This window comes from Eschrichtius robustus, chromosome 7, assembly GCF_028021215.1.
Source record: "Eschrichtius robustus isolate mEscRob2 chromosome 7, mEscRob2.pri, whole genome shotgun sequence".
In the NCBI taxonomy this organism is placed as follows: Eukaryota; Metazoa; Chordata; class Mammalia; order Artiodactyla; family Eschrichtiidae; genus Eschrichtius; species Eschrichtius robustus.
The window spans coordinates 79,268,295-79,282,676 of NC_090830.1; the positions used below are offsets into that span (position 1 = coordinate 79,268,295).

Genomic DNA, 14,382 nt, shown 5'->3' on the forward strand with positions numbered 1-14,382 from the left:
CTACTGCCTAGAGTGGTTAAGATTTAATGAGTACTTCAGAGTGCTCATAGCTATTTATACATGGCTCATAGCTAAATTGTGTGAGCTTTCTTCTACTTCTCCTTCCTTTTTTCTCTTTGTCCTCCCTTATTAGATACCATAATTGAATTCTCGATACTCAAAACTCTTGAGGCCCTTTCTGGAGATTTTGAGGCAACTTAGGATTTGACAGTTTTGGAAAGTATTAAAATGACAGTAAATAGAGGAAATAAATTAATATTTATTAAGTACTTGGCGTATGCTAAATATTGCATTAAGCTCTTTCACTTACCTTATCTTCTTTCATCCTCACAAAAAACCATTTTTAACTTTTTATTTTGAAACAATTTTAGATTTAGAACATTTGCAAAAATAGTACAGAGAATTTCCAGATACCTTCACTCAGCTTCCCCTAACGTTAACATCTTACATAACCAGGATGTAATAATCAAAGTCAGGAAATTAACATTTGTACAGTGTCAGTAACTGAACTACAGAATTTATTCTGATTTTACCAGTTTCCTCTAATTTCCTTTTTCTGTTCCACAATCTAATCCAGGGTTACACGTTGCATTTATTTGTCATATTGTCTTAGTCTCTTCCTATCAGACAGTTTCTCACTTGTTCCTTGTTCATGAACTTGATACTTTTGAAGAGTACCTGTCAGTCATTTTGTAGAATGTCCCTCAATTTAGGTTTGTCTGATGTTTTCTCATAATTAAATTGAGGTCATGCATTTTTGGTAGAAATACCACAGAGATCACCCTTCTCAGTGCATCACATCAGGGATGTACATGATAGCCCAGTGTCTTACTGTTTGCCAAGTTAACTTTGATCACTGGGTTAAGGTGGTACTTATCCTCTGTGAAGTTACTGTTTTCCCACTGTAGTTAATAAATATCTTGGGGGCAATATTTTGAGACTGTGCAAATATCCTATTTTACCCACTAATTTTAGCATCGCTAAATTTGATCACTGGGGTTTGTGATGTCTGTCAACTTTCTCCACTGTAACATTTCTGTTTTTCCTTTTGTAATGAATAAGTATCTTAGGAGGAGATACTATGAGCCTATGCAAATATCCTGATTCTCTTTAGACTTTTGCCCACTGATTTTAGCATACTTCACTCCCAACATCTTTTAACACAAATATTATTGTCTTAGTTTTGTAGGGAGGTTTATTTACCTGCTTGAGAGGTTTATTTACCTCCTTGAGGTCACACAAATAGTAAATCCAGCTGTGTCATACTCCCTTGTAATTTCATCATTCTGTTAAGATATGTTAACCCAGGTATATGGGAGAAGAATCTACCAGGGGATAGGGGAGGAGAGGCTACAGAACTCGAAATATATATATTGTTGGGAAGACAAAATTGAGATTTTAAGAAAAGTTTTTATACTAGATGGGAATCAGCTGTTGAGGGCGAAGCAATGACTCCTCAAAGCATAGTGAGAAATTTAGATTTGGTGCACACTGACAGTGCTCCAAGAGGGACAAAGGGGTTTTGCACGAACTGTGGCTATCGATACAAATATCAATAGAAAATATAGCTTAACCTTTCTGTAAAGATTTATCTTTTGTATTTGAAAAGTTTGTTTCCATCTTGAATTGCCATTTTTATAAGATTTAATCTGAGACATTAAAAAAAATATTTCTTTGATTAGGATACCAAAACTACCACAAAAAATATATCTTCTCACAGGGTCGGTATAAGACAACCGAATCTCACTCTTAATTTATTCCTTATACCACCTTAAAGAAGGACCTCTACTTAAAAAACATCCAGTACATGCATAAGATTCCGCTCCCAAGATGGTAAAGTGAATCTTTCTGGAGTTTGCCTCTTACCTTTACTTAAGATGAACTGTGCTCAATCATAAGCAAAAATCCTACAGCAGTAAAATACGTGTTTGATAAGGAGACTGAGAGAATATATGTAATTTTTTTAATGTGTACATTTATTTGGGAGAGTAAAGACATTATTATTATAAGACATTGGGAATAACTAATAATAAGGACCCATTGTATAGCACAGGGAACTCTACTCAATACTCTGTAATGACCTGTATGGGAAAAGAATTTTAAAAAGATATGTGTATGTATATATAACTGATTGACTTTGCTGTACACCTGAAACTAACACAACATTGTAAATCAACTATACGCCAGTAAAAATTTAAAAAACAAACAAACAAACAGAAAAAAGACATTGGCATTTTGAGGGGTCCTTTCAACTGTTATCAGTCATTTCTAATAGTCTTTCCCCTCAAACTGAGGGAATTTCTTCTCATGTTATCAGAGTTCAGGCTTAGTTCTCTTCTAAAATAAGCAACCAGAAGTGGAATAGTCAGCATGTTTGAAAGGTCAGCGCATTGTCCAATCACAAGTGGCTATTCTTTTCAGAAACAACAGTCCTCTGGAATCATGATGTGAGGTATAGGAGAAGCTTAGGTTCATATATCATCCAGAATTTCTTAAGTATTTTTGTGAATAAACAGCATACAAATATTTCACTGATGACCATCATACTTTTAAAAACATCGTGGTTTCTGATGTTGTCTGTAACCAATGTGACTTGTCTGCCTTACTTACCTAAATTCTTCTGTCCTGCATCCTAATTAAATTATTTTCTTAGATATATTTCCCCTCTGGTATGTGTTTCTCTCTCCATAACTGTTTGAAACTTTACACAGTGATAGAGTAAACTACCAACAAACCCCAAACCATGGGCAATTGTAGAGGCCCACTGAATTCAGACATGGGTTTTTAAGTTATCTAAAATTGTTGAAAACATGATTCTAAAAATCTAACCCATAGCTCAAGAGTTAGATTTCAAGACAGACATTTATGATGTAAAACTTCGCAGCCTGTGTGATATGCAAAATAGCATGAGGGTTTCTAGAATTAATTTGTAATTTTTAAAACTTTATCTTTAAAAAAAGTAGTTCTTTCTCTTATTTTAGTTCTTTGAAAAATTTGTCATTATAGTAACTGCATTATTTCCAGAATCAGCATAATTATGCTCTGTAAACCTCTAAAATAATTTAATATTACTCTTTTTACAATCTCTCATTAATTGGAAATTTGAAAACTGTGTTTTTGTTGATATCAAAGAAATGTTAATTTTTAAAAGTATGGTAATAGTTATATGGTTATGTTTGAGTCATTACCTTTCAGAAATACATACTAAAGCATTTACATGTGACATTAGTATATGAGATTTGCTTCAGAATAATATGAAAGGCAGGTGGATAAAGGTATATAGATGAAATAAGTGTCATCATAAATTTAAAATTGTTGCATCTTGATGGTGGGTTCCTTGAAGATTGTTATACTATTCTGTTTACTTCGGTATGTGGTTAAAATTTTTAAATAATAACTCTTAATACATCTTCAGGTCTCTCTTATTTTGAACATGAGAAGATAAATCCTTAATCTACTAATAAAATTTTAGTTTATTGTATTGGTTATGAGAATTTTTTTCCTCCTTTCTATTAATAGACTGAAGACATTAAAGAAATAGCCAAAAAGACCCAGGCTCTTCCAAAGGTGAACTCAGAGAGGCAGCGAATCGTGGTTTTCACCCAAGGGAGAGATGACACCATACTGGCTACAGGTACATGTGGAAACTGTGGGAGAAACCCAGTGTTATGGAGATTAATCATTCTAACAAAATTCTATATTTTTTCTATTATAATTTATTCAAAGCAATGTACTTTTTCTTTTTTTTTTTTTTTTTTTTTTACCACCTTCATGCCTTTCACCCCATCTCACCTCCACCCCCATTTCCACCTCTGGCATCCACCAGTCTGTTCTCTGTATCTATGATTTTGGGTTTTGTTGTTTTTTTTTTTAATTCTTCATATAAGTGAGATCATACGGTATTTGTCTTTCCATGTCTGACTTCTTTTGCTTAGCATAGTGCCCTGAATGTTCATCCACATTGTTTCAAATGGCAGCATTTCCTTTTTTATGGCTGAATAATATTTCAGTGTGTGTGTGTGTGTGTGTGTGTGTGTGTGTATACCACATTTTCTTTATCCATTCTGAAGTCTGTCCATCCTGAGTGTCTGTCAGTGGACACTTAGGTTGTTTCCATGTCTTGGCTATTGGAAATAATACTGCAACGAACATAGGGGTGCAGATATCTCTTTGGGTTAGTGTTTTTGTGTCCTTTGGCTAATTGCTCAGAAGTAGAATTGCTGTATCATATGGTAGTTCTACTTACAATTTTTTGAGGAGCCTCCATACTGTTTTTCATAGCAGCTGCACCAATTTACATTCCCACCAACAGTGCACAAGGGTACCCTTTTCTCCATGTTCTTGCCAACATTTATTTCCTGTCTTTATGATGACTGCCATTCTAACAGGTATGAGGTGATACCTCAATGTGGTTTTGATTTGTATTTTCCTGATGATTAGTTATGGTCAACACCTTTTCATGTACCTATTGGCCATCTGTTGTCCTCTTTTGAAAAAATGTCTATTCAGATCCTCTACCCATTTTTTAACTGGATTATTTGGTTTTTTGCTATTGAGTTGTATGAGTTCTTTATATATTTTGGACGTTTACCCCTTATCAGGTGCATGACTTGGAAATATTTTCTCCCATTCCATAGGTTGCCTTTTCATTTTATTGATGATTTCCTTTGCTGTACAGAAGTTTTTTAGTTTGAACCCCCACTTGTTCATTATTGCTTTTTTGGCCTTTGCTTTTGGTGTGCAATCCAAAAAAAATCATCATTCATCAATATCAAGGACTTATCCCCTTTGTTTCCCTCTAAGAGTTTTTTGGTTTCAAGTCTTACCTTCAAGTCTTTCATCCATTTTGAGGTGATGCTTATGTATGTTGTAAGATAGTGGTTCAGTTTCATTCTTTTGCATATGGCTGTCTGGTTTTTCCAACGCCATCTATTGAAGAGACTATCCTTTCCCCATTGTATACTCCTGGCTCTTTTGTCATAAATTAATTGACCATACATGTGTGGGTTTATTTCTGGGCTCTCTGTTCTGTTCCATTGATGTATGTGTTTGTTTTTATGCTGCAGTACTATTCTATTTTGACTACTATCTTTGTAATATCGTTTGAAATCAGGAAATGTGATGCCTCCAGCCTTGTTCTGTTTCTCAAGATTGCTTTGGCTATTCGGAGTATTTTGTGGTTCCCTACAAATTTTAGGACTGTTTGTTCTATTGCTGTGAAAATATACCTTTTATTTTTTTTTTTTAATAAATACACCTATCTTCTCTCAGAAAAGATTTCATTTTCAAGAACTTAATTTATTAAAATTCAGTTGAGTAAATCCACATTGATTTAGTTTATTTACTTTGATATTTTGGAGATAGTGTCAGTCTAGAAATGTCTTTCCTGAAAAAAAAAAAAGACATTTTACTTAGCAAATACCTGTGCTTGAATAAAATAAATTTATCTGATTATGAGCAAATAGAATTCAGAAATAAGTTACTTCCTTAGTTTTAAACTTCAAGAACAAAACCTCACTTCTGTTTTTACTCAGCCATCTATTTTATAGCTCTCATATAAATAGAATAGAGGGAACTTCCCTGGTGGTCCAGTGGGTAAGACTCCGTGTTCCCAGTGCAGGGGGCCCAGGTTCGATCCCTGTTCGGGGAACTAGATCCCACATGCATGCCGCGACTAAGAGTTCACATGCCGCAACTAAAAAAAAAAGATCCTGCATGCTGCAATGAAGATCCCATGTGCCTCGACTAAGACCCAGTGCAGCCAAAATAAATAAATAAATATATATATATATATATAAATAATTTTAAAAATAAATAAATAGAATAGGAATTTCAGCTAGTAAACAAACATTTATTGATTAAAATGAGTAATATTGTCAATATGATGCCGCCTACTATTAAAGCCAAAATACAAACCTTTAAATACTCTCTGAACCCTTAGGATTAAAACCAGTTAACTTATAATTATTATAAACAGTAGCAATTATTACCTCTGTGTTTGTTCAGTACTCTGCTGGACACTGAAATTTAAGATAGCCTTAAATATCTAACTGGAACATAAAATTGGTACACATCAAAGTATGAATACAACAGAGTATAATTATATTTCTTAATTATTGGTACAGAGTATATGGGTTGTATTGACTCAGAGAAGGAGATCAGTAAAGCTTGAAGAAAGAAGTTATAGTGAATATGGAGTAAATTTTTTATTGAATTAAATATATAAGCCTGAAATGGGTGAAAAAAGAAATTATTGTCAAATTGTGGGGAGAAGGAACCCTACAGTTAATTTATTTCAACTTTCTTATTTTAGAATTGTCAAAAGCAAGATTGAGAAATTTACTTCAAAAAATACGTTTCAAAATAATTCAGTGAGTGGTAAATAGTGAAGTGGGGTTATAGATGAAATGAGATTTGTCATGAGTAAATAATTGTGGAAGCCATGTGATGGATATATGGGGGATGGTCATTATGCTATTACTTCCACTTCTATATATGCTTAAAATTCTCCAAAATTAAAAGTATATAAAACAGAAAGAAAAGTAAAAAATAATTTTTCAGACACAATTCAGAGATATTAAGTGGTTTTTCCCAAGACACATTGATATCCTTGCTAAGCCTTGAATTTTAGGAAGGATTTAAAGAAAGGAGGGCAGTCCAGTTAAAGAGGACCATGTGAGCAAAGGCACCAGGTAGTATATAATCTTTAATTGTTGTGACAGGAAAAGCCATGTTGTTAATTTGTACAAGAAAGAAAAGAAATAAGTCATGAAAAGATATCCCTTCATTGATAATAACTATCTGGATTGCTGTCTTCCTATAGTATGTGGCCTGTTCCTGTCTTAGCAATGAACACTGTTTAGAAAAGTGAAAAACATGCAGATTTCTTATAGGAACTGTTATACTGCCTTCAGATTCATAAAATGCAATTTGTTGCTCTTTATGGAGACATTTATTTTAAGGCTTTATATATTCCAGATCTACATATTGTACAAGTGTCTTCCTCGTTGTGAATTTGCACAATTTTCCCAAAATTGAAACCTTTAAAATTAGCTTCCCCTTCCTGTGACTGAATTTCCTTGTCAACTCATTTTGTTCTTTATTAAATCTATTAAACCATTCTTAAGGATGCTTACCAGCAGGAATTTATTTGAGGAAAGACGCTGGCTAATCTTTGCTGTTCCTACTATATGAAAATGAACTTAAATTAGAGGATGCACTATATCTGCAATGCATGATAAATACAAGATGGATAGAGAATCTGTTCAGCGGTGTCAGCTACAAAAGCAAACATGATAAATGTTAATGCAGTTTTGAGCCCTGGGATAAGCTATTCAATGCACAAGCATAGCTGAATCTCTTTGCTATGTTGTTATTCATGGCAGCCAAATAAATGTCAATAATAAAAGAGAATTAAAGATTTTCATTTCCCAGAGGCAATCCTCTAATACGGCTTGATCTTTCATTTCATTTGTAATTCGTTCTCATGTCAGGATGCAATCATTCGCCAGGCTCTGGGTGTCATGTTAAGTCATTTAATAATGATTAAGAACATAAAAATGCTTGGCCTGTGGGGCAATTCACAGAAGAGATGCCAATTTGTTATTGTTTTTCCTCCTTTCCTCTTGAATATGGATCAGCTTTTTCCCACCTCCTAGCATAAAATACTAATGGAAGATGGGGAAGTAATGTGTCCCTTAATTTACCATAAGTGACATTCCAGAACGGCACAAGGCAGTGCTAGCACACTTATTAAAACACTAATTAGGAATTTCGTGTTTTAGTTCCTTAAACCTCACACTGTAGAGTACTTTTAAATGATCACTGCTAAGTTTGTGACATTTAGCGATAATGTAACAAAATTAGTTTCCTTGGTATTTAATTCTAGAGACCTTTCTCCTTTTGAAATACAGAGTCTGTAAACTACTTTCTCTTATTTTATAAATGTAATTCTTTGAATTCCTCGCCTATAAATTGCTTGTGAATCTAAAGCCTTTTCCACTTACCCTATTATTTTGGTCACCTCTATTTCATTTGGGTATCCATCCTCTATCCTTCCAGCCCAGAGGTTTTGTCACATACCAGCCCAGAGGTTTTGTCACATCATTGGTTCATTGCTTACAGGATAATTGAGTTCCGAGCTTTTTGGGGGGTGAGGGGACCTGAGGGGGACTGGAAAGTAATGAGTAAGAGACTAGGGATGAAGGGCAGGAAGGGAAAGATGATTCTATCCATTTTGATCCTTTTAATGTTGAATGAACCTGTTAGAGGAATGGGAGTCAGGTTAGGGAGATCGTTTCTGTGTCTATAAACTTTAGAAAAACTAATACTACAGATTACCTACTGGAAAGCAGCTGCTAATAAGGTCTTCATATATTAACATCTTACTATGATAAGGACTGTAGTGAAAAAAATAAAGATTTTCTACATACACATGTGTAAATATATATACATATACATATATATGTCCTTATAGGAAGTTTAAATTTCTCCAAGTTTCCATACTAAAGTTATCACTAAAAATTGGAGGAAGCAATAGGACTTTTGTTCTAAATTGAAAATAATGCATTTTACACAGTGGCTGTTATGAGACAATAAAATAGGTCCACTGAAGAATAAACTGTAGGCTTTTCTGAATACTTTCAGAGTGCTTTCTGGGCTGTTTGAATTGTAATTTTGCCCACACAGAAAAAACAGACTAGGTCAGAGGTTTTCACCTGGAAGACTGGTGCTGTTATATTAGAATCACCTAATGGGCTTTTGGTAAATAGAGCCCTCCCTTCATAAAAACACCTTCCCCTCAACCTGATACATCCCTGTGAGGAGTTAGAATATACATCCTCAAGAAGATGTATAAGAATGGGGGTGATAGAGTCTGAGGGAAGGGGAGTAATAGGATTGTGTATTTGTTGAAAAACCTCCCTTAGGTGATATAGCAGTGCTGTCTATCCTCCATCTCTCACGTTGAGAACCATTGGATTAGGTGATTTAATAATGTTTCTGTGAGTTCTATGATCCTATGGGATAATGGAAACAAAACCTTTTAGCAGCTAAGCATCTAGTACTTCAGTAAGTCAGGCCTTGTTGAATGCTTCTCTTTCTCAATAAATCACAAAGTAACAAGGACCCATCCACAATAACAAGCAATCTACATACTACTTTAAATAGTCTCCCGCCTCTGGCATGCTTGTAATTTAAGATAGTCACATTGTAGTGTCCTTTGTCATTTCATTATGGGTAAATGGGGTTATTGAAGTTCCTTGCCTTCATGTTCTTGAGTCCTTAAACTTGTCACCCCATTTGCTAGTTAAGTTTTCACGTTCTTTGAAAACACTCAGTGCTGTCCATTACCCTCTAAGAAAACATCAGTGTGATTTGCAGTTCTGGTAGGCATAAGGCACAGAAGGTGTGCAAAAGAAAATGCAAACTCTGAAGGAAAACAATCTCAGCAGCTGGAAGAATAATGTCAGCACATCATCACAACTCCTACTGCTACAAAATATTATTATAAATCACTTTGAAAATGTTATCTCTACTGCAGCCAAACCAATTTTAAATCATGTTCTTGTTGGCATAGGTTGGTAATGGCGTGGATGGAACAAATTAAGTAGCATTCTTTCAGAGTGTCTGTGTATGGCATTCATGGAAAGAAGTTCTTACCAGATGAGATTTTACAGAATATATATCAATATTTCTTAACTATGAATATAAACAAGTAAGTTACTAACTCATGTTCCATTTTTAGATTTTTGTAACCATAAAAGACAAAGTCCTTTAATTAGCCAAGAGGTCGAACATAATTTAGAATGACATATGTGGAACTGTCACATTCCTGACAAAGTAATATCTTTGGGGCATGGTATGTGTGGTTTAGTGATCTCAGGCCTGTCAAGAAATGAGACTTCTTTCAACTCCCACCTTTCTGTCAAAGCTAGAAAGCAAAATGGGAGACAGCCTACATTAGGCAAATGTTAGCCTTATTATAGCATTTATTTTTGGAAGGACCCTTATTCAGATTTATTGAGGTATAGATTACATGTAGTAAAATACAGATATATTTCACCAAATAACGTGTAACCACCATAATCAAAATATAGAACATTTTGTATGGTTTATTTTGAAATATAGTATGGATACAAAATTGGTACAGATTTTCACTATGTCAACACACCTGTACCAACTACCACCAGATCAAGTAATAGAACACTTCTAGCACTTTAGAAGCCACCTCTTGTGCTCCCCTCCTGATCATTACCCCCACCAAATGTACTTATTATTTTGGCTTCTGCTGCTAACAATTTGTTTTGCTTCTTTTTAAAATAGAATCACCCAGTATATAGACTTTTTATCTTGCTCTGTCCCCATACTTTTTTAAGCACTACCTTACTTTTGACAACATAAGATGCTCTAGGCTCTTGTATTTACCTACCTCGGTCCAAGAATCGACTACTTCTTCAAATAACCCCGGTTCCTTTTATTAGCAAATGGTATTTAGAAACCCAGATCTGGGTGCTAGATATGTTCATTGCTACTTGAGAATCATTGCTTCTAGGCCCTCTTGCAAATAGATTGGCAATATATGTATGTATAACAACCCATGAATCTATACCCATCTATACTTATTCCTATATCTGTCCATTTATATATTTAAATTCCATGAGTTCAAACTGATACCTTTGATTCCAGTCCAACAAGAGTTCATTCTAGCCTTCTCTCTTTCCTTATTTATAACTTCCTCTGACATTGAAAGTTCTGGTTCTCATTATATAAGATACATTTACTATTTGTTCTGTCTTAAAGTAGTTTTGAATTGCTTACCCATACCCTTGTGTGAAACATATTTCCTTAATGTACAGTGTTAGATTATAGTCCTTTTTGTCTTTGGCCCTACAGTATCTAGTCAAAATACTGTTATCCAAAAGTAACTTTTTTTTTCTTTTAATTTATTTTTGGCTGTGTTGGGTCTTCGTTTCTGTGCGAGGGCTTTTTCTAGTTGCAGCAAGCGGGGGCCACTCTTCATCGCGGTGCGCGGGCCTCTTACTATCGCAGCCTCTCTTGTTGCGGAGCACAGGCTCCAGACGCACAGGCTCCAGTAGTTGTGGCTCACAGACCTAATTGCTCCGTGGCATGTGGGATCTTCCCGGACCAGGGCTCGAACCCGTGTCCCCTGCACTGGCAGGTGGATTCTTAACCACTGCACCACCAGGGAAGCCCTGAAGTCTTTTGCTCTTATTAGATTGTCTTATTGATTATAATTCTTCTTACAGTCAGCATGCAAGTCTTGTTGCAAAAGCCTTTAATTTTAATATAGTCCAATTTATAATGTTTTCTCCTGTGGGTAATAACTTTTCATGTTCTTTGAAGAAAATCTTTGCATATGCCAAGCTCGTGAAGATATTTTCCTATTCTCTTTTTCTATAATTTTTATTTTTTATTTTTTTAATCTAGATCCACAGTCCATCTAGAATTAGAATCAGTTATATATGGTGTGGGCTAGAGGGCATGATTCATTTATTTTGTGCGTATGAGTAACCAGTTGACCCATCATCACTTATTAAAAGGAACATCCTTTTCCTAACTGCACTGAATTGGTACCTTTGTCACATTTCAAGTGACCTTATATCTGTGTCCCTTTTTCGAGACTTTATTCCATTGTTCTCTTTATTCTCGTACCAGTTTACACTGTTGGTTTCTTAGTTTATAATCAGCCTTTTTATCTGGTAATGTCAGCTTTCTAATTTTGTTCTTCAGGATTGTCCTGGTTCTTCTTGGCCCGTTGCATTTCTAGGTAAATTCCAGAATCAACTTGTTGTCACCACCCCCAAAGTTTTTTTTTTTTTCCAAATCCTTAATAGAATTTTTATTGAGATTATATTGAATCTGCATTTCAATTGGAGAGAATTAACATCTTTATACTATTTTAGTCTTATTCTTTGAATACGGTATTTATATAATATTTCCATTTTCTCTGACTGCTTTTTGGAATTTCTCTTTGACTTTAACTTTGTATTTGGTTTTGGTGTTCCTTGTATTTATCCTGCTGGGGGTTTTAGTGTTTCTTGAATCTATGGTTGATGACTCTTAACAGTTTTGGAAAATTCTCAGTAATTATCTCTTTAGATACTGCATCCCTGCTTTTCCAATTGGAGACCAATTACACATATCTTAGGCCTTTTTTATTGTGTCCCATATGTCTTTTATGCCTTTTTTGTATTTTTTGTCCTTTTTCCCCGCCTCAAGCTTCAGCTTGTGTGTTTTGCGGTGTCCTAGCATTTAGTTCACTAATCCTCTCTTTTTTGCTTTGTCCCATCTGTTGAGTTCCTTATTTCAGTAATCACATTCTTCTTTTTCTAAATTATTTGATTCTTTTTTATTGATCCCAGTTTTATAGTGTAATCCTCTACCTTCTCATTAATTTTTCAAACATATTAATCACTGTAATAGTAAATTGCATGTCCAAAAACTATGTCTCAGTCATCTGGTTGGTCTGTTTCTTTTGTTCCTAATAAATTATAGCATTTCTGTTGGTGATACTGTTTTCCTGTAGAAGGTAACTAGAGTAAAGCTAGATCAAAAACTGAACTAGCTCAAGGTTTTGTTGCAGTTTTTATAAGGTTCGATCTACTTCCGGTTTTTTTCCCCACTCCTGAAATGCTGTCTCTCTCCTGAAATCTCACCTGAAATCCTGGCGTATTTACTAGGGTCGCTACTCATTGGTAGGTTCTCTTTGGCACCGTATAACTGCCAAAAAATTACTCTGCCTTTTAGAGGTCTTCTGCTTAGTATCTTGGCCTTTTGTCCTGCTGCCTTACAAGTTTGGCAAACACCTCAAAGGAGAAAACCCCTGAGTTATAAGGCTTACTCCACTGTGTTCCCCTTCAGGATCACGCCACTTCAATTCTGATTGCCTTGGCAGCCTGAAACTCCAGTTTTTGTCTCACCAGCCCTGGAGACTGCCAAAAGCTCTGTTGGCTTTGCTGCCTCTTAGCAAGAGCCAATTGCGTAGATTCTCAACCTCTCACCCAGCACCAAGAATTTGCAGGTCAACTTTTAGCACATTAGCCTAGGTCTTTAAGGTTCTCTTTTCTCAGAGATCTTGTGCCATCAAGTCCTGGCTTCATTTATTGTTTTAAATTTTTTTCTTTTTTAATTTTTGCAACTTTTCTAGCTGTTTATGGTGTAGGAGTTGGTTTATTACAAGCAGTAGCATTAGAGCCTAAGTTAAAGTCCTTAGTCAATATTTTTTATTATAAAATAGAAAAATATATGGTCCTGGAAAGTTAAGTGGGCTTAGCTATTTGTTATATAAGGTTGTTAGCTGATTTAGCAATACTACCCTCCATCATCCACTTTGAGAACTGCCAGATTAGGTAATTTCCCCATGATCCCAAAGTTAGAGACAAAAACAGCTGGATTAGAACCCAGCCTCTTGAATCTCAATCTAGTCTAATCTATTCTATACCATGCTGCCTCATTTGTTTACAGCAGTGGTTCTCAACTAGGAACAGTATTTCTCCTCACTTTTCGTTGTCACAATTGGATAGGTGGTGGAGGGTGGGGGAATTCCACTAGCATCTAATGGGTAGAGGCCAGAGATGCCACTACACATCCTATAATGCACAGGACAATCACTCACAACAGAGAATCATCTGAGCGAAAATATAAATAGCATCAAGATTGGAAAACCCCTGGCTCACAGTGTAGCTCAGAATGTATATTTAGGGCTTCCCTGGTGGCGCAGTGGTTGGGAGTCTGCCTGCCGATGCAGGGGACACGGGTTCGAGCCCTGCTCTGGGAGGATCCCACATGCCGCGGAGCGACTGGGCCCGTGAGCCACAACTGCTGAGCCTGCGCGTCTGGAGCCTGTGCTCCGCAACGAGAGGCCGCGACAGTGAGGGGCCCGCGCACCGCGATGAAGAGTGGCCCCCACTCGCCACAACTGAAGAGGGCCCTCGCACAGAAACGAAGACCCAACACAACCAAAAATAAATAAATAAATAAATAAAATTAAAAAAAAGAAAAAGAAAATATAAATAGCATCAAGATTGGAAAACCCCTGGCTCACAGTGTAGCTCAGAATGTATATTTAAAGGATCACTGTCTACTTCCCCATTACACATTTAACCATGAGATCAATACCAATAGACTTTAGTAGGATAAATCTTGTAGGAATACATCCAGGGGCCCCGTGATCGAAGAAGGCATCCAGTATGATCTAGTCCATACTTGGTTAACTGTATTTTTAGAACTTCTTCCAAATAATCTCCAATTCTAAGACTTCTCTTTAAGTAGAATCTCTTAAGATCTGGAAAACATTATGATGAAGAGGTGGGTATACATATCTTATAAATTCATTTTGCATATGTGAATAGATATCTAGAT

General features: G+C 35.6%; 1 protein-coding gene across 4 annotated transcripts in view; it reads left to right on the plus strand.

Moving 5' to 3' along the window:
* The window catches only part of ADK (adenosine kinase), a 511,904-nt gene that overhangs the window by 423,321 nt on the left and 74,201 nt on the right, over positions 1-14,382 (plus strand). For all 4 annotated transcript variants that reach the window (XM_068547943.1, XM_068547942.1, XM_068547940.1 and 1 more), the window contains exon 9: positions 3,520-3,634. In XM_068547943.1, the coding sequence (XP_068404044.1) occupies positions 3,520-3,634 (115 nt within the window). The remainder of the gene's footprint in view (positions 1-3,519; positions 3,635-14,382) is intronic.